This window comes from Leiobunum rupestre, chromosome 4 (assembly GCF_980474605.1).
Source record: "Leiobunum rupestre chromosome 4, qqLeiRupe1.1.hap1, whole genome shotgun sequence".
Classification (NCBI taxonomy): domain Eukaryota; kingdom Metazoa; phylum Arthropoda; class Arachnida; order Opiliones; family Sclerosomatidae; genus Leiobunum; species Leiobunum rupestre.
This window is the reverse complement of record NC_143387.1, coordinates 35,459,221-35,478,984: the sequence shown is the minus strand read 5'-3', so window position 1 is coordinate 35,478,984 and position 19,764 is coordinate 35,459,221. Positions and strand designations below refer to the sequence as shown.

Below are 19,764 nucleotides of genomic sequence, written 5' to 3'. Positions count from 1 at the left end.
TTTTCATTAGGTGATTTAAGCTGTGTTTTAATGTAAGAAACGTTATACCCAAACATCTCAAAGAATATATATGTTCTACATTTTTTTAATCTGTTAAATAAATTTGTCGAGGAAAAATATGCTGTACATTTTTGTTACATTGTAGAGTATTTTCCTCCATTCCAGTTACAAAAAAAAGACTAGATCCAAACGATTAATGGTAAAATCATTTACTAGTTTTCACCACTTCGTAACAATTTAAGTTTTTGAGTCACTTCATAACATATTTACATAAAAGTGACTAAAAATTTACTATACTAACAGAAGGGTGAGGCAGTTGGGTCTTTTGTTTTAAATACTTCTTTGAGTGATTGGTTAGTCAAGTTGCTTTCAATTTCACTTGAAATGTCAGTAATGGTTTCGGGGTTCGTTGGTATTGGAATGCTTATAGAAATAGGGGGTAATTCAGGGTTTTCTATTGTTTTAGGAATTCTGTTTATAGGTTGCGGTCTGCGGTTGTAACTACTATAGCTTGAGTTTTCAGCTTCAGGATAGGCATTTAATGGAGAAGCATAATCAAGGCTTCTTCTGCGGTTAACACTACCACCTTTAAGTTCAGGTTTCTCTTTTGACTCTAATTTATCAATATTGGTTTTTGATTCTGGGTCTTTGTCGTCTAGTGGTTTTGGAAGCGTTAATTTGGATTTCTTCTTGGGTATTGCCATGTGATGACTTCGTCGTGAATTTGTTATTTGATGTAGCCTTACTAATCTTGGATCTGTAAAGCTTTTTGGTAAATGGCTGATAGGTGGTGGTTGGGATTTTGTAGTTTCTGAAGGTGATAGGTGAGGTTTTATAATTTCTGAAGGTGATAATAGGGGTTTTATAGTTTCTGAAGGTGAAGAATCTGTTTCTTCCAATGGTTTAGCAGGTAGTGGTGGAATACTACTATCTGTCGAGTCTCTCTTTTTCAAAATATTACGAGTGGTGGCTGTTCTTATCTCTTGCAAAGTTTTAGCTACATTGCTTTGAGGTTTTGGTGGGTCACTTAGGCTTGGAGGACTTCCAATTACAGATTTATCCGCAGTTGAAGTGGCACTTGGCAAATCAGGTGGGAAAGACAGTGACATGGTGTTTTTGATTGAACCAGTTGGAGTATTTTCAATCAGTTTCTTCAGCCTAGGATCATTTAGAAGCTTCTTGTCATTTTGAGTAGCAAAGAGGTAGGAACTGTAATTAAGTGGGGAAACAGTAACTGTGTATAGTTTGTAATTGGGTGATCCAATTGCAGGTTTTTTGTCCAAATCCATTTTTTCAATAGATTGCCTCTTTTCTTTAGGCTTATTATGAGTCGAGTGGTGTGGCGGAGAAGGTGATTTTATTGCATTTGTAACGATTTTAGTGTTTGGTGTAATAGAGGAGGATTTACTTCCATTTGATGTGGGGGAACTTGTTTCTTCTTTTGTTATTATTCTCGGATCCCGAGCACTTAGCCTAGGGTCCCTTCCAGTTGGCACTTTTTTCAAATCAACTGATTTATCTAACTTTGATTTACTATCCCTAAACCTTGGATCTCTTGCTACTGAACCCTCTTGTAGTTTATTGAGCATTTGATGTTGCATGAGCATAGTTCCTATCAATGACGGTGGTGGTTGTGGCAGTAATGGTGGTGGTAACAAGCCTCCAGATTTAGGATTTACACTATCACATATTTTATTTCGAAACATTTTGGCCTGGTTTGGCATAAGGGATGCGGGTATTAAGTTTCGTTGGGAACCTTGTGGATTTTTACTTTGGAATGGCATGGCTGCGGAGAAAATATTTTGCCAGAAATTTTTATTTCCAGCAAAAGAATTACTAGTAGATTGAGTAGCTTGTTGTCTTATGTTGTTCAGCATTTTGGTTATATCAATTGGAGCACTAGGCGTTGTTTGTTTTGGAGAAGTTGGAACTCTTGCTGGTGGTGGCTATATATATAAAAAAAATTGTTAATACTAAAATTTAATATAGTTTTCAATAGGAACCTCACCATTTGTTGTAGTTTTTTCAAAACGTCTGTTAATGGCTGATCTCCATTGTCATCATCATCATCATCACTGCTTAACCAGTTTTTCTTTTCTTCTTCTTCATTAGCATAATACTCGTCCTGGGCATCAATGACTTCAATTTTAGCTTCTGGGGCTTCTAATGACTTTGATGTACAAATATCAGGTGTTTCATTAAATACCAACTTTTCTTCACTTTTATCTTGAGACAAACCCGATTCTTCCCCGTCTTTCTCCTGGCTATCTGATCCATCCCCATCAGGATTGGGATTACTGCCAGCTTTTTTCTGATGTTGTTGAATTCTGAGAAATAGTTCTCGGGTTCTCTTGGGTAAATGAATTGGTATTGCCAAAGGTGGTTTGGACATGGTAGTTTCCGACCATGTTTCATCATGTGGAGGTGACTGTGACAAGTTCTGTGATACAATAGTTGATTGGCTTTCAGAATCATATCCATCTTCTTGAGCCCTTTCAGTGTTCAAAGAGCTTAGAACTGCAGTTTTCTTAACTTCCAGAATACGTTCGGAAAATTGGTCATCTTCTAATTCATCTATTCCTCCAGCAACAACTACATCTTCATCATCATCGTAAAAGTCATTAGGAGGGACAGTAATACGGACCCTTTGTACACTTGTCGACTGAGTGAAAAATTGGTCAAATTCACGCGCTTCATCATCATCATCATCATCATTTGGTACTGGTGTTCTCATATTTCTTGGTGGTGTCATGTCTCCTCTATCTTGAATTAAAAGCTCCTGATTCATGAATGGCATTTGAAAGTTGTTTCTCATCATATCACCTATCCTAGGACCATTATGATCTCCGAAAACATTTCCAGGAATGTTTCCCAGTCTTGGAACATTGATTTCAGTCATCATATCGCCCATCCTTGGTCGATTTATGTTGCCCATCATGTTGCCAGGCATTTCTCCCATCCTAGTACCGATATCTCCCATAATAGTGCCATCCATCTCGCCCATCCTTGGACCATTCATGTCACTCATCATATTTCCAACCATTTCTCCCATCCTAGGACCATTGATGTCCATTACCATATTACCCATCATATCACCAGGCCTAGAGCTATTCATATTCCCCATCATGTTATTCATTAGATCTCCATTCATGTTACCACTCATTTCTCCCATTTGAGGGCACATACCACCCCCCATCATAGGTCCCCCCAAATCCATTTCTCTCATATCATTTTTAATCGGAGTCCTGGGAAGAGTGTCAACGTAAAAATTTCCTGGCCTTGAAAATTGCTGTTGTTGCTTAATAGGACTGTTATTAATAATAGCTGCATTGTGACAACCGAAGTCAATTTTTTTATCTCTAAGTTGCAGGCGTTGAATTAAATCTTGTTGCCATTCTTCCGCAGCTTCCTTTACGTGTCTTGGGGGGGAACCTAGTAGACTGGGCCTTTTCATCTGCGTTGTCAGGTTGGCATTGCTTTCTATAGTGTCTTTATCTTCATCTAATGTTCCATTTTCCAAATTCTGATCGTAAAGAGAGAAAAATTCTGACATTTCTAACAATATTACGAATATATGAAATATTTACCCTTTTTAACACCATTCTCATTTCATCTGTCAGTGGTTCATGTGAGAACCTGCAGCCCTTTTCAAAGAAGCATTTTCCCTCAAAGTGGAAGAATTTGCACGGAAAATCACGTAACAAAAATTTGTTAAGAAAAATGTTAATGAACTCATTTTTTAATAATAAATATATAAAAAGGATATCATGCATGAAAAGACAGGCATCTCCTTTGGCACAGAATCCGTTCAAGAAAAATTTGCACAAGTCTTTCTTTTTCAATTGTGTTGTGTCATGTGAAAATTTACAGTCGTTTTTCTTGTGACACTTCCCCTCCAAGTAATATCTACAGATTTGTGGTGGTCGTGAATCCCTCATTGGTCTGTTACGGTTGGAGGATTTGCTTCGTTTACTATCAGACCCCTTTCTCTTTTTTCCTTTATTTCTATCTTGCACCATTCGCTGCCTACGTATTGCACCTCGTCCTTTACGATTGTTTCGGTTTTGAGAACCATTTCCTCTATGCCTTTTATCTCCCAAATCCCGGAAATTTGGCTCATCCTCATTTTCAGAATGATCAGATAGGATACTGTAAAGAAAAAATAGTTTGATGTATTTCCGGTAATGGAGTCTTTCAATAAACAAATTGTAAAATTTTACAGTTCATTTGGCGGGGAAGCATCTCTACGATTTCTTCTTTTAGTAGAAGAAATACTTTGCATATGCCAATTCAGATCACTATTTTCATCGTCTAGCTCATCGTGGTCTAGATAACGAGCTTTTTTGTTTGATCTCTGAAAAATATGGAATATGATTAGATTGTCCAATAAAGATTAAAAATGCTTTTATACTTTTTCTTTTTTTCCCTCCTCGTTTCTTCGTTTTTTCCTTTTATTCCACCGGTCTTCTTCATTTTCTTCTTGCAACAACTCATTTTTACAATAGTCATCACTTTCATTGTGAGAAATTTGAGTTGAACATTGCTCAGAAGGTGGAGGTACATCTTGTCGCTCATCTTCTTCACCAGAATCTAAGATTTCTCCTTCTTCTAAATCAATATCAGTTTCCTCATCATCCTCGGGTTTATCACTGTAATATAAGGAAATAAAATATGAGTACTACTAGGTATATTAAAAAATTAACATTTAACTAAAATATAAACATAGTGCTTTTTCAAATTCAATTTTGTCAACATAAAGAACTTCAGATTTAATTACTAGTCATGCATTTTGGTTTTGTGCAAAGTAAATATTTTGTTTGAATTCAAACCTTTACTAAATTTTTACATTGAAGTAAAATTTAATCTCTTTGATTATTAAGCCACTGATTTATGAAAATACATTTTTGAAGAAAAAATCACTAGGAAGTTTAATTTTCCATTTTAAATCATAACGCTTCTGCAGTTTGGCAGAAAATTCACATGCATTGAAAACTGCATTTAAGTCTGTGAAGACATTTCATATTTATGGCTTACATGGAGGTAACTAAGAATATTTTTTTTAAACATATAATTTGATCCGAAAAACATTATAATTTGTTGGGTCATTTTTTTACCGATCCAGAGTTTTGTACAACGGAAATATTTAATGATACAGCAGCCATATATATTTCATGTTATTTTAAGGTATTTTTTTGGGTTTAATTAAAAAAGTGACTCGTTAGTCAATCAATAAAACTTTTAAAATTGCCAAAATCTTGAAATTTAACTTATTAGGTTATGCACTCTCATTTTGACATTAAAAAAAGTTTCAGGTAAATATTTAGATTGAAGATTAAAAATTTTCAAATAAATGGTTGTAAAGAATTTTTTTAACCATTTCCTATGTGGTAGGTATAGGGCCTGCTAATGCTGATGGTATTTTTATCATATAATCCTAGGTAGTCAAACTTATTAAGGGACTATTCCGGGGCTTTGTGCAAACTCTGGCTACATTTTCAGGTATCACCAGCGTTTTCAACTTTAACATGTAGTGCTATTTTCTCATACAATTTTTTTGTTAAAAAGGGTTCAATTTATACTTTGGACCTAATACCTAGTAAAATATTTCAATATAAATGATGGCATTTCCCTCTGTGCCATAAATTTCATAAACTAGTTTAGTTTTTAATGTACTAATTTCATTGTGATTTTTCGATTAAGATTAAAATAAAGGAATAAAAGGAACAATGTAAACCGATAGCCCCAAAAAATTTTATATTTCAAACAGGGCATAACAAAGCCTATCTCAAAGTCTAGTGTATGCCGTAATACTTTATACCAAGTGGTGTCATAGACATATCACATAATTAAATTATTATGTTAAATAGTATTACAGAGCTGTTAAAGCCACAAAGCCCTCGTTCTTACAACCAAGGAGAAAAAAGTTATAGTTATGGGGGCGCTAACTAGTCACAACAAAATAAACGCCAGCCTTGTTTTACTGAGTGAAATAAACTCCACCTGCTACTACTAACAAGGTCTGGAAGACCTTGGTACTTTCATGCTCTAAGTCTTATGCGCAACATCAATTTGTCTCCTAAGTTAAAATTTGCTTGGTGGATGTGGTAGAAAGTGTTGATAGGGATAATGTTATTCCCCCTTCCATCGATGGCTTTTCTATCAAAACTTTGATCAAAATTATGGTTTTTAGGGAAATTTTGCTATTGTACAGCCAGTGGCATGTTAAATAATATTCCACGCTTTGTATTATACTTAATTTACCTCATTTAAATTAAATAAAAATCAATTGAAGTTTGTAAATTATAATTTTAGGATTTATATTTATTTTCTAGGATTCTCGTTTTCTGCTTTAGGGGAACGCTGGTGCAAAATAAAGATTGTTTATCACATTGGCCTTTAATAGCATTAGGAATATATTAAATGGCACTAGGCCAAAACTATTCCCTCGTTTTGGGAAGAAAAAAGTACACCTTTTACCCCAAACTACCAACTTCTTCCATAAAATATCAGCCAAACTATTTTGAAGTTGCTCGTTATTTCCTAAAAATTACTCCAAAACTAACAAATAGTTTTCGCCTAATATCTTTCAAATATTTAGTTATAAGCCTAAAAAGCATTTGGAACTCTAAATTAATTTTAGCATGCACGTAATATAGGTCAGTTGATAACACAAAATAGAACTCTTGGTCCCCGTGTAATTATTTGGGAAAATCAATTTTTAGGGACGATGTAGATGGTGCCTACTTTAAATCAAATTCGACCGGTCTACAGAGCAGTTTTAATATATATGGTAGGCCTTGCCGGTATATTTTAAGCCGCGAGAGAAAAATGCCATACTAGAATACAATACTGCTGCTATCAAAGCCGTTTACAGCAAATAAACTAAAATCTGCCGTCATTTTCACTGAGAGTAGAAAGTGTGTCCCTATACTGAATTGTTGGTCAGTTTGGTCTATGATTGAACGCAACCGTTATAAAGATTGTGCTTGATATCCGTAAATCGTTTTATGTTTTTTTGGCATGGCAAACCTGTCAAAGTGTGAGGTCGTCTGCTAAAATAGGGTGCTTAGTAGTGAGGAATAGTTCTTTTTATAAAATAACCTTGGCCATCTTGTTGAAATGTTGCCTCCCCGCTTCAGCTGTGGATCCGTTTTCTCTCCCACTAAAGAGCTTATGAACTCATTCTTAGGCATTGGCTGAACTATTCCAGGGCAACATTTCAATAAGTTGGGCAAGCGTAAAGACATTTTCTAAAAACAACTATTATATAGTGCTGCATTAGCCCGTACTTTTCCGCAACGAAAGTGGAAAACGAGCCACAGGCTCCGGGTATCTTGCTCCACTCATTTTTCCCTCTCGCGGAGCCTCTGACTCGTTTGCCATCTTCGTTCGTATTAAGTATGCGAATAGTTCTTTTTATAAAATAACCTTGGCCATCTTGTTGAAATGTTGCCTCCCCGCTTCAGCTGTGGATCCGTTTTCTCTCCCACTAAAGAGTTTATGAATTCATTCTTAGGCATTGGCTGAACTATTCCAGGGCAACATTTCAACAAGTTGGGCCAGCGTAAAGACATTTTATAAAATCAACTATTATCTCAAACTTACTATACGCTGGGAAGGGAAGTACGGTCTGAACTAAGAGGCAATGCAGTACACTGTATTTTGTGGACTAACTTATATATCGGGTCACAATTATATTATAAATGTCCCGGTCTAACAAGAATATTTTTGATCTTGGGGTGCTTGAGGCCTATTAACTTGTTGTAAGTCCTTTCTATTAAAATATATATTACACGGAAATACATCGCTCTAGCCCCTGGTTTTAGAACCTCGAGATGCTTTTTCAAGACTAGGGATGCTTTCCTCTTTTATATTTTCTATGCTTTGTTTCCATCACTGTGCGAAATGGAGCGATTTTCATTACGGACGTTAAGTTATTGCATGCGCTTAAGTTGAACGGCGTGTTTCCTAACTTAGGTACGTACAATGTTTTTTACGCGTTAATAATGTTATTATATTTAAGCACTAGAGGAAACTTAGCTTAAAGGGAAAATAGCCTCTACTATTTATCTCGCTGGAAAATGTTCCAATACTTTCCACTCCCTTGTTATTACTTTTAACATTTTCTGTTTAGTTAGTGGTTTAATCTTCCATAAAGAACGCGTGGGAAGTCATATTTCTTTGGTTCATTTTATTTTATCTAAGTACACATTATTTGCTATGGCTCGATCTGAGGCTTTTCCAAAGTTTATACTATTAAGCCTAACTAAAGGGACATAGTATCGTTTTAATTAAGTACTTTCTCGCGCTAGTACCGGAAATGGGGCTAGACAAATACCAGTTTGAATGGTGTGATCTACAGGGGACAACGGTCAACTTTTAATTATAAATCTCTATTATCCTAGAGAAACAGCTATTTTATAGGGAAACTCTTAACCACAGAAGTAAAAGTAGTAGATGATAAACGACGCTTTACAACGTAACGTCCTGCGTGCGGATGCCACCGGTCCTCCCCCTCTATGACGCAAAACACGTTCACGTAAGTTACGGAGTTCTAATGAAGAAAAGGACAACGCAGCCTAGTACAAAATGATTTATCCTACAACGAGGGGTCCGCGTGAGATTTTCCCGTGTTGCAGTTCAGTTCTTGGGAGGGGGGGGGGGGGGGGTGTACCTCTCGGTCTTTTCTATCCGCGGTGATGTAACAAGTCCTCGCTTTTTTCACGCCATGACCGTGGCAGACCGGAGATAGACAAACCGCCCCGTTTTCGGAAGAGAGATTGTTTATGTATCCGTCGTTTGAGGTATAGAGGTTAAGCAAAGACCCGTATATGTTTCAACTGGAACGCTCCGAAAACACTACTGAGATAGCTAGACTAAACGTCTGCGAAGCACGTTTGAAACCCGTACAAAATGCCGGTTGCTTAACCTCTCTTTACGATCCGCCACGTTACTTTCCGAAACGTAATACGAGAGGAGAAAGGTTTAGTGGCGTGCAACAAGTATTGTTATACCCTATCCATAAACATCCTATTTTCTAGGATGAAAAAGTAAAGGTTTTAAAGGAATCGAAATCTACGGCGGAAAACGATTATTTTAATCATTCGTAGCTAACTTAAAAATAGTAAATCAATCAATTGAGCCCTATATTGTTTGATTATTCAAAAGGTTTTTGTGAAAGTTAGAATAAAACTTGAAAAGTACCGTAAATTGTTTAAAATTGTATACTTTTACCTTGTATTTTTACTTTGCCACCTAGAGTGTCAAATTTAAAACACATTTGAATAATCAAACAATCATCGTCAAAATGCGTGAGTAGTTTATGCCTTGTACTTTTTTTGGGGGGAGTTACGCAATACAGGCGGAAAAATAAAAATACAGCACACGTAATTTTCAACATGGATGGATAGCGGGGGGGGGGGGGGATAAAAATCGAGTGGAAATCAGATTAGTGTAAACTCTTCCCTCCCACCATTAGGTGAGAGAATGCTTTAAGGGAGGGAGAGGATATGGAAACACGTCGACAGCTTTATCCGGTTTCGGTACCACTATAGCCACGTGCCATCATGTATCAGTGACAGAATTTTTATTTATTAAGCCTTAACCATTTTGATTCCCTGTTATCCTACTCTTAAAAAATTAGTATTTGGGGCCGGAATAATCTTTTTTACAAATTAAGTTAATATGCAATAGCTATGCTAAATTATACAACTACTTAATATTTATACTTGTACTTATTGATACAAGTACCGGCCAAATAAGAAAGAGGCGGCCTACCTGTGTTAATGGCGAACTTGTATCGCAGTCGTAGTCTATTTAAATAAAGCTAACCAAGTTTTAAGGGTGATGCTTTTATCTAAATGTTTTTGCTAAAAAAATACGCGTCCCTGTTTAGCTTAAGCAATTGTAACAAATAATTATACAAAGGAACGTTTTAAAAAACGGTAACAAGAAATAATTATACAAAGAAACGATTTTAGAGAGGGGTTTATTAAAAAAACCCTTTAACTAGCACTAACTCAAAAAAAAATTAAATTCCTGCCTGAAAATATTAAAAGGGATCTCGTACGTGTTAAAAGTTATTTCCTCCCCTAAAGGGTTTACTAAATAGCCAGCGCTGATAAATGGCGAAAGCTTGATGCGCGTTGACTTCGCCTCTCTCTCTATCCCGTAGAGGTACTTTAGACTAGCTGCAGCGCTGGTAGTTGGGAATCAAAATGGCGTCCTTAACATTATTGTATCTAATATACGGCCTAGTGGAAGCCGAGAAAAGATAAAAATTGGGGATATTACATATAACGGTTAAAAAGAGACCAATTAAGACAAACAAAAATACGTTGAAGGCATAAACTAACATGCAGTCGTATGAAGAGGAAAAATTAAAGACGAGAGGCTAAAATCTCAATTTTGGAGCTAAAAGTTCCAAAATATCCCAATTAAACAAAGAGAGGTTTTGAGTTATAAATGATACGAAGCACATTGGCTCGAAACCTAGGCAAAATCACTTTTCCCGAACGTGAAATACTCGACCTTTCAATTTCTCCATCAGTCTGTAGTTTTGTGTCTTTGTTACCCTGATCAAGTGAGGGCGGGGTAAGCACACAATCGAGAGCCATGTCTACGCGAATTTGCAAAAAAAACGTTTTTTTGGGAAGACGAACAGGCACCAACCCTGCTATCTATGGAAGCAGTTTTCTGGATAAATTCGCCTGGTTAATTATTATGATACTTAATAATGCATTGAAGTTAAAATAGGAATGATTTTTCAGCGACCAAATCCTTTTCCAAAAGCTGGATTTTCGTCGGCCGATTCACGTTGCAACTTTCATCACTAACGTTTGCGTTGCCGTATTGCTTTACTACGGCGAAATATCTCTAGCCCTCCGCTTCGCTTTATGACGTCATATGGGTGTATTTCTCGGCGCGGTGACGCAGCCGCTGATCCAAAACTCGAAAATCCGGTGAGGGGTCGACCGCCTTTCTCGCTAGTACTCTTCCGCCAAAATAGAGAAAATAGTTCCACACAAAATACGTTTTTTAAATATTTTTAACCAATTTTATAGAAATCTATAAATAATTGTTACATATATTCATATATTTGATGTAAATGACTCGTGTAAAAACATTATAAAATTATTGATCGTTTTTAAAATAACAAACCGACTTTCGCCTGACAACAGTGTATTCACAGAGTAATTTTCCGACAAGGCAAGTATAGAATAGGGCGTGTGAAAATGGAACAGTTGCAGCTATTGGTGGAAAAACGAATTATTTGTACTATCTTCGAAGCGTATTTGTTCGGTTGACTATTCTAAAAAAGGAACTTTGATCTATCTCATACAAGTTCCGATTGGGTTACGTTGACATAGGTCGTTGAAGGGCGATTGAGACTTAAAAAAATATATTCACTGGTTTCTTTAATTAAAAGCTAATTACTTTTTTTCCTACGTCTTTTAGTGAGTTCTATTGATAGCAGCTTTGATTCAGTCAGAATAGGCGAAATTAAGAACTAATTAGTATTAAATTATAACAATTGGCATTGGTCGTGCAAATCAAGGCAGGCCAACCTCGAAATTGATAAAGCATAACTTGAAAAGTAGATTATTTTAATATATGAGCTATTATAACTATAATAACAATTATTTTTTTGTATAAACGTTAATTATGGACTATTCCAGGCGAAATATTGAATATATTTACAATTTTTGTGAGATAAAATGATTAATTTTAGTCCGTTATTGCTCGATTTCAAAAATCATTTTACATGAAATAAACCTACTAAACGACACGTAATTCTAAGATCGGTGGATTATATTCTGTAAATTAGCGTAGGGGCCGAAGTCGATGTTTTTAGTCGTCTTACATAAAAAATAATGTAAATTGATTATATTTAATATCAATTTGCAAAATTGTTACGCCTACCAAAAATTATTTACATTTACATAATGTTTTTTTGCTATGAGTAGATCAATGTACCATTTTCACACCAAATAGCAGACGATCGGTACTGTGGTGTCCTCTACTGAAAGTCCTTTCGATAATCGGGATGATTTTTCTAAATTATTTGTAATACCATAGTAGTATAATTTATTCTATTTTCACTACTATTTGCGCCTATACTCCATTAGAGGTTTCGGCTAGAAGACTTGGCTTTTTTGTATTTGCCTACTTGATGTTTTAATTTTTATACATTCAATTTCACAATTGTGCCATTTTTATCATCAGTTTAACTGTATTTTCGGTTAGCATTTGTTAAACAATTAAACAAAATGTCAGATTCAGAAGGTGAAGGTAGCAATGTTTCTGGAAGTGATCAGGAACAAAGCTCAGCAGAAAGCGAAGTAAAATCATTACGGTTTATTTAGTGAATGTAAAGAATTAAAGTTTTAAAAATTTACAGCAGGATAAGAGTGAAGCTGGTAGTGATGTTGAAGACGGTAGCAACAAAGATGATGAAGCTGAAGAAGTTAATGAAAGTGAAGCAGAAGCGGAAGAGGGTGAAGGGGAAGAGGAACCAGAAGGAGAAAATCTTGATGATGAAGATGATGTAAGCTAATTTAATTTAAATCTTGAGTTTTTAATATTATTAACATGTCCTCCAAGTGTAATCCGCAACAATTTCTAAAACCATTTTATTTAAATAACAATCTCATGGGCAGTATAAGAGGAATGAATGGTCAGGTGTTTGTCTTGTTTGTACACCTCCATGTTGCGCCCTCATGAAATTGCAATTAGATTCTTTTGGTGCTGACAGCAGGCTGATTTATAAAGTTAAATAAATAAATACATTTTATCAATTGAATAATTAATTTAGGACGAGTATGATGAAGAGGAGGAAGAAGACCGTGGTCCCAAGAAGAAACGTAAAAAGTCTCGCTGTGGTGGTTTTATTTTGGAAGAAGCGGAAGTGGATGATGATGTTGAAGAGGAAGAAGAATGGGAAGATGGTGCGGAAGCAATGATCGACAACTCTCGACCAAGTGAAGAGCTAAACTCTCGAGATATTGATAATCACAGGAGACTTCATGGCATTTGGGCGTATGTATTTCAATATACTTTTAACAAAGTTTGAAATCTTAAAAATGTGTTTCCCAAGTACTGAAAAAGAAGATGAAATTGAAGACTATTATCGTCGGAAGTATGCTGAGACATCTAGAGCCGAGAGAGGTTATACGGATGGAGATGTAGAACTTTCGGATGAAATTACACAGCAGACCCTTCTTCCGGGAGTAAAGTAATCACTTTCAAATACAAGAATTATGTTTTAAAGACAAAAGATAAATTTTATAATAATTTTAGGGATCCAAATTTATGGATGGTGAAATGTAAAATTGGAGAAGAAAAATTAACAGTATTTCAACTCATGAGAAAGTACATTGCGTACGCTGAGTCAGAAGAACCCCTCCAAATTAAGAGCGTAGTTTCTCCAGAAGGTGTTAAAGGATACATTTACATTGAAGCCTATAAACACACTCATGTTAAACAAGCAATACAAGGTGTTGGGAATTTGAGAATGGGCATGTTTGCCCAAACGGTAAGCTTCTTCCAAACCATGTGTTATCAATTGTAACATGACACTAAAAAGTGTGCCGCTAACTTGGTGAAAAAATGGGGCCTAAACACTTTTAATGTTGCTATATCATGTGATAATGAAACATTTTCCTTTGCAAGATGGTGCCCATTAAAGAAATGACTGATGTTTTACGGGTGACAAAAGAGCAGGTTCAATTAAAACCCAAACAATGGGTGAGATTGAAACGAGGCTTGTACAAAGATGACCTGGCTGTGGTTAGTTAATATATTCCTTATTTACATTTTCACAAATGCTTTATATCTATGGCTAAATAACTTAACAAATTCCAGGTTGATTATGTGGACACAACTCAAACTCAAGTTCACCTGAAATTAATTCCAAGAATTGATTATACTAGAATGAGAGGATCTTTGAAAGTGGTGGTAGGAATAATTTACTGATTTATTAGTCTTTTACCACGCTTTGAAACTTGTCACATTTCCAGGAAGCTGAAAAACGAAAGAAAAAGCGGCCACCAGCTAAACTATTTGATATTGATGCCTTAAGGTACAGTAAAGAGTGCTTCTCCAATTATTAAATTTTACTACAATACGTTGGTTTAAATTCAGAGCAATTGGTGGTGAAGTAACCTCAGATGGAGATTTCCTTATATTTGAAGGAAACCGTTACAGCAGAAAAGGATTTCTATACAAAGCTTTTACTATGTCAACCATTGTAGGTACCAGAAATGATTATTGTAAGAAGGAAATATATTTAAATATTGTTGCTATTTGGAAAATTTAGTTGGCTGAAGGAGTAGAACCAAAATTGACAGAGCTTGAAAAATTTGAAGAGCAAACTGAAAGTGTTGAAATTGAAGTCTCTGATAAAAATGACACGGCTCATAGCTTTGTTGCCGGAGATAATGTCGAAGTTTGTGAAGGAGAATTAATTCATCTTCAAGGAAAAGTTGTCAGCATTGATGGAAATAAAATCACTATGATTCCTAAACACGAAGATCTGAAAGATCCATTGGAATTTCCCGCTCATGAATTACGAAAGTATTTCAAGATGGGTGATCATGTTAAAGTTATAAGAGGAAACTATGAGGGGGATACTGGCTTAATAGTTCGAGCTGAGGACAATCGTGTGGTTTTGTTTTCAGATTTAACAATGCACGAGGTAATGAGTGTTGTCTTTAATCCTCTATCATTTGTATTTAAATTGACTTTTTCATACCTGTAGCTTGAAGTAGCTGCTCGTGATTTGCAGCTATGCTCAGATATGGCAACTGGTGTTGATTCCTTAGGCCATTTCCAATGGGGAGATCTTGTTCAGTTAGAGTAAGGATTATCTTAAATTAAAATAAAATATGCTGGGCTAATGTCTGATTTTTTTATATTTAGTGCTCAAACTGTGGGTGTCATAGTAAGACTTGAAAAAGAAAATTTCCAAGTTCTCAATATGCATGGCAAGGTATAAACAAGTCATATACTAACTTTAAAAGGCTCATTTTAAATCAATTTTTTCTTGCTTCATAAAGCTGGTTCAAGTTAAACATCAGTCTGTCTTGAAAAAAAGAGATACTAGAAGAGCAGTTGCTTTAGATCATGAGCAAAATCCAATTCAAGTTAGAGATATAGTCAAAGTTATTGATGGCTTACATTCTGTAAGTATCATATACTTAAGATTTTCAAACTCTGAAATAAAGTATAGACTAGAACCTATATCCTGGGAGTTATGTTACTTTTTTAATGTTCCCAGGGTCGACAAGGAGAAATAAAGCATTTGTTTCGGAACTATGCGTTCTTGAGATCTAGAATGATGCTTGAAAATGGAGGTGTATTTGTTTGTAGAACTCGTCACTTACAGCTAGCTGGAAGTACTAGAGTAAGATGATTTACTATTTGGATTAAAAAAGTTATAAAAACACACACATTTTCAAAATTGATAGGCTGGTACCACTCCAGCAATGGGTAACTTTACCCCTATGTCTCCTCGAATATCAAGTCCAATGCATTCATCTGGAGGAATGGGTGGAAGTCCAGGTGGAGGAGGTGGACGTGGTAGAGGTCGGGGCATTGGTAGAAGAGATACGGATCTTATTGGCCAAACCATTAAGATTATTAAGGGACCATTTAAAGGTGTCAGGTTATTATATTGCTATTGAGAGACTAGCGTGTCAACCATTTATTTTACTTTCAAGGACACATTGGTATCGTTACTGATGCAACAGATGATACTGCCAGGGTTGAATTACATTCCAAATGCCAAACGATATCAGTTGATAAATCTCGTATTGCCACTATTGGGTAAGGCAATGACACTTTATTTTCACATGGTGGTTGATATGTATATTTTTCATATTTTTTATCTTTAGTGGTGCTAGTAAAGGTGGTGTTTCCACATATAGTCGCACGCCAATGTATACGAGTCAGACACCACTATACAATTCTGGAGGTGGGGGCTCTCGTACGCCTATGTATGGATCCCAAACTCCACAGTATGATGGAAACAGAACACCCCATTATGGTAGTCAAACACCACAACATGATGGTAGTCGCACACCTAGTCATGGAGGAGCCTGGGATCCTACCAATGCTAATACACCAGCTAGGTCTGACTTTGATGACTATAATTTTGACGAACCATCACCATCTCCCAGTTACAATCCTACTACACCTGGCTACCAACCAGAAACTCCACAAGGACCATACACTCCACAAACGCCAGGTAGCGCTGTTATGTACAGCGCTTCAGATCATTCTTACTCTCCATATCAACCTACCCCTTCTCCGACTGGGTATCAAACCACACCTAGCCCTGCTGGATTTGCAGGTACTCCTAGCCCTTCAGCTTTCCAAGGAACCCCTTCACCGGCTGGTGCTTATAACTACAGCCCAATGACTCCTGGTGCTCCATCACCCTTCAACCCTCAGACACCGGGAACTGGCATAGAGCACCCCTCGGTTGAGTGGCAAACACCGGATATTGAAGTTCGTATAAGAGATTCTCACAATGATGCAGGAATGGTTGGACAAATTGGAGTTATTAGGGGAATTACTGTGAGAAACTTTAAATTAAATTTAATTTTAGAACTCTGTACTGATATGATATTTGCTATAGGGAGGGATGTGTTCTGTGTTTTTGTTGAAAGAGGACAGAACTGTCAATATTCTGAGTGAACATTTGGAGCCTGTTGAGCCAGTCAAAGGGGACAAAGTACGTTGGGTGTTAACAATTCAACCAATTTCACCCATAAATAACCCCCTTTTAAAATAAAATAACTCAATTTAGTTTTGCCATCATTCAGAACATAAAATGGAAATTTAAAACCATAAGTCCTTAATTTTATGAAATAAGTATCACAACTCCTTTTTTTCCCATGCAAAGTTTTACTTGAATCTAATGACAACATTATATCACACTTTATCTCTGTTAGAAAAAATAACCTCTAACATCTCACATGGCATTTGCTACAGGGTTATTTTCTTCTGGAGATGATGTTACTCTTTGAATAGCTCTCAGTTAAAAGACACATACTTTTGGAATAATATCATAGACTTCTGCTAAAACCCTGTGAATTACGAGAATATACTAATTATTTAACACATCTTGATTATATTATCAAAAAGGGCAAAATGTTATATTGGAGGATTAGGAGTGCAGTCAGTAAATCCTGGGGCCTTAGCCCCAGTGTTCTATACTGGCTGTATACTATGATCATCAGACCCATTCTGTCTTACGCAGCTGTGGTCTGGTGGCGAAGGGTTACTTTAAAAACTGTGCAGTCTGAACTGAGCATGCTGCAAAGGTTAGTCTGTATTGGCATTACTGGAGCTATGAGTACAGACCCAAGTGCTTCTCTAGAAGTTCTCCTGAACATTTTCCCTCTGGTTGGTGGAAGGCTAATAATTGGGTAAACAGCCACACCAAACTCTATCAATTTCTTAACCAGTATAGTATCACTTCTAAACTGGTTCTTAGCTACTTAGGTCTTCTTTCCGATCTTGGGACGCACAATAAAGTTCAACTTTATTGGATACCTGGTCATAAAGGGCATCACGGGAATGAAAAGGTTGACGCCTTGGCCCGGGAGGGTGCAAAAGCTGGGTTTAGTGGGCCTGAACCTGCTCTACCCATCCCCCGTGGCCTGGTACGTAGCCTGGTCTCCAACTATATGTCGTCAACTCAAGCTTTGGCTTGAGATGGATGGTCAAAGGCAGGCCAAGGAGTTTATCCCTGGTCCCTCTAGGCAGAGAGCAAAAGAGCTACTATCGCTCTCTAAGACGAATAAAAGGTTGGTAACTGGCCTACTTACAGGCCATTGCCAACTTAACAGACACGTAAATCTTATTGGAGTCAGTGATCACCCAATTTGTAGTGCTTGTCTAACCGAGGAGGAAACTGCCTCTCACAGTCTTTGTAGCTGTGACAATTATGCGGCTCAAAGGTTTGAGCATCTTGGTATGAATCGGTTGGAGACGCATGATTTCTTCAACATCCCTGCCAAACAGATTCTTAACTTTGTGTCGGAAATAGGACTTTTTACCTAAAGTCACAGGCTGGGGGTTGCACAATGAACCTAAGGTCGAAGTGCGCGGCTTGCCACCCCTTTCAATAATAATAATAATAATAATTATTTAACAATATTTTCTTGATTTTTATTATTTTAAGGTGAAAGTAATCATGGGTGAAGAGCGTGAACTGACTGGTGATTTGCTAAGTATTGACAACAATGAAGGTGTAGTGAAAGTATCATCCGGAGATTTGATAATGTTGCAATTACGATGTCTTTGCAAAATGAGTTCAGTATAATAGTTGTCATTTTTCATTTACTATACATTTATCCTTGGAATTTTTATATTAAAATAAAAATGTATACTATAACATGAAAAAAAAATTATTTCAAATATGTATGAAAAATATTTTCAGACTTGATTACATGCGTTTCCCCTACCCACTATCCCCCAAAGTTTTCTCAAATAACAGTAGTAGTTCATGTAGCCTTGACTCTCAAATTTCTTTCCCTGGTAGCATGTAACACAGCTATTGTAACCCAATATATGTGGGTTAAAGAGTTTACTGTTTAGGGAATAAAATAAATTACAATCGGTGTATGCTATAATAACAAGTCTCTCTTGGCTTAGTTTGTCCATGTTAATGATTTCAAGATACCCTACCATTATAGGGAAACAAATCTACCCCTAATTTTTCAAAGATGTGGTCTTTGCTATTTGTTCATTTTGGTAATAATTATTTTATAATGCACATATTATAAATTTATAATTATTATCAAAATTTATCGTACTGTTTGGTGAAATACTTTTTCCGTTACGTTGGTGATAAATTTTGCTTTAATTTTGTTCACCCAAGCTCATAAGAAAAAAACACCATGTTAATTAACATAGAAAAATCAATTGTTTTCAGAACAATGTAAAGTCGCTGTCATCTTTTTACCTCTCCGAGTGAGGATTCGCAGTTTCGGGGCGAAGTTAAATCACTGCGTTCGCAGTTTCTTGTAATTAGGGAAAAAGGTTTTTCCAAAAACCGTTCTTTTCGTCAATGGGTGTCGTATGTTTTTGCATATTGTGTTTGACGTAAAGGGACGTATGATGGAGAGTTTGTGTTGTGTGGTGATGTTGATTAGAATGATTGTGCGTGTTTAGGCGAGTGTTATTGTGTTTCAAATGTACTCTCAGTCTTCTACTAGTCATTGACTTTTGTGACGGATCGAGCGATTAAAGTTATGGGTAAATCCATGTCAAATCACCCGATTTCAAGAAAAGTTCCCACGGCACCATTTTCGATTTCGTTTAAAGCCAAATTTTTAGCTCTGACAAGTACAATTTTGTCATTTTTGAGCATTGATATCTAAAGATCGGTTAATATCACGTAGGTGTAATTTTTTATAACTATTTTACTGGTGGTAAAGATAACTAAGTAATGTTATGTGCCATAAAAAATCGCTTTACAGGTAAACAGACCAACTTCGTCAGTCTTTAAGACATCGAAAGAATTTTTTTTAAATTCATTAATCGATCTATATAGGATGAAATTAAGCCCCTTAAAGGGGCTGGAAAGTGGGGTTTTGAAATCGTCTAGTGACGTGGTATCTCCAAAAAAATCCGGACCCTGCTTTAATTTCTTTTTTCCCCGCTTGAGGAATTTGGCTCGGACGGAGATGTTTTGAAAATAATGAGGAGCGACACGAGAGAGAGATTCATACGCGAACTAACATATTCGGGCCT

General features: G+C 36.3%; 2 protein-coding genes across 3 annotated transcripts; one reads left to right on the top strand and one right to left on the bottom strand.

The window, feature by feature from the left end:
* Positions 1-89: 89 nt before the first annotated feature.
* Positions 90-11,203, bottom strand: LOC149947561 (uncharacterized). Its single transcript, XM_090171571.1, has 7 exons — positions 10,531-11,203; positions 4,412-4,649; positions 4,221-4,354; positions 3,767-4,149; positions 3,588-3,697; positions 2,009-3,523; positions 90-1,946 (listed from the first exon to the last, which is right to left on the bottom strand). The coding sequence occupies exons 1-7, from the start codon at positions 10,614-10,616 to the stop codon at positions 297-299; spliced, it is 4,116 nt and encodes a 1,371-aa protein (XP_090027697.1). The 5' UTR covers positions 10,617-11,203; the 3' UTR covers positions 90-296.
* Positions 11,204-11,969: 766 nt separating this feature from the next.
* On the top strand, positions 11,970-18,397 carry Spt5 (Transcription elongation factor subunit Spt5). Of its 2 annotated transcripts, none has more exons than XM_090171574.1 (19): positions 11,970-12,341; positions 12,404-12,547; positions 12,815-13,038; positions 13,097-13,234; positions 13,300-13,534; positions 13,672-13,788; positions 13,864-13,956; positions 14,019-14,080; positions 14,143-14,248; positions 14,318-14,695; positions 14,759-14,856; positions 14,920-14,989; positions 15,057-15,182; positions 15,278-15,403; positions 15,468-15,657; positions 15,720-15,825; positions 15,894-16,578; positions 16,640-16,735; positions 18,191-18,397. In XM_090171574.1, the coding sequence occupies exons 1-19, from the start codon at positions 12,270-12,272 to the stop codon at positions 18,329-18,331; spliced, it is 3,207 nt and encodes a 1,068-aa protein (XP_090027700.1). In that variant the 5' UTR covers positions 11,970-12,269; the 3' UTR covers positions 18,332-18,397. The 2 variants fall into 2 exon arrangements, with proteins under 2 accessions (XP_090027700.1, XP_090027699.1); XM_090171573.1 differs by having other exon boundaries at positions 11,971-12,341; positions 12,401-12,547.
* Positions 18,398-19,764: the final 1,367 nt, after the last annotated feature.

Excerpts from the sequence above, each read along its gene's own strand:
- LOC149947561 (XM_090171571.1), bottom strand. The coding sequence starts at position 10,616 with ATGGCTCTCGATTGTGTGCTTACCCCGCCCTCACTTGATCAGGGTAAC. Across the intron at positions 4,150-4,220 it reads GCTTCCCCGCCAAATGAACT|TATCCTATCTGATCATTCTG; the intron begins GTAAAATTTTAC and ends TTTTCTTTACAG. Across the intron at positions 1,947-2,008 it reads TGAAAAAACTACAACAAATG|CCACCACCAGCAAGAGTTCC; the intron begins GTGAGGTTCCTA and ends TTATATATATAG.
- Spt5 (XM_090171573.1), top strand. The coding sequence starts at position 12,270 with ATGTCAGATTCAGAAGGTGAAGGTAGCAATGTTTCTGGAAGTGATCAG. Across the intron at positions 14,081-14,142 it reads TTTGATATTGATGCCTTAAG|AGCAATTGGTGGTGAAGTAA; the intron begins GTACAGTAAAGA and ends GTTTAAATTCAG. Across the intron at positions 16,579-16,639 it reads GAGTTATTAGGGGAATTACT|GGAGGGATGTGTTCTGTGTT; the intron begins GTGAGAAACTTT and ends TATTTGCTATAG.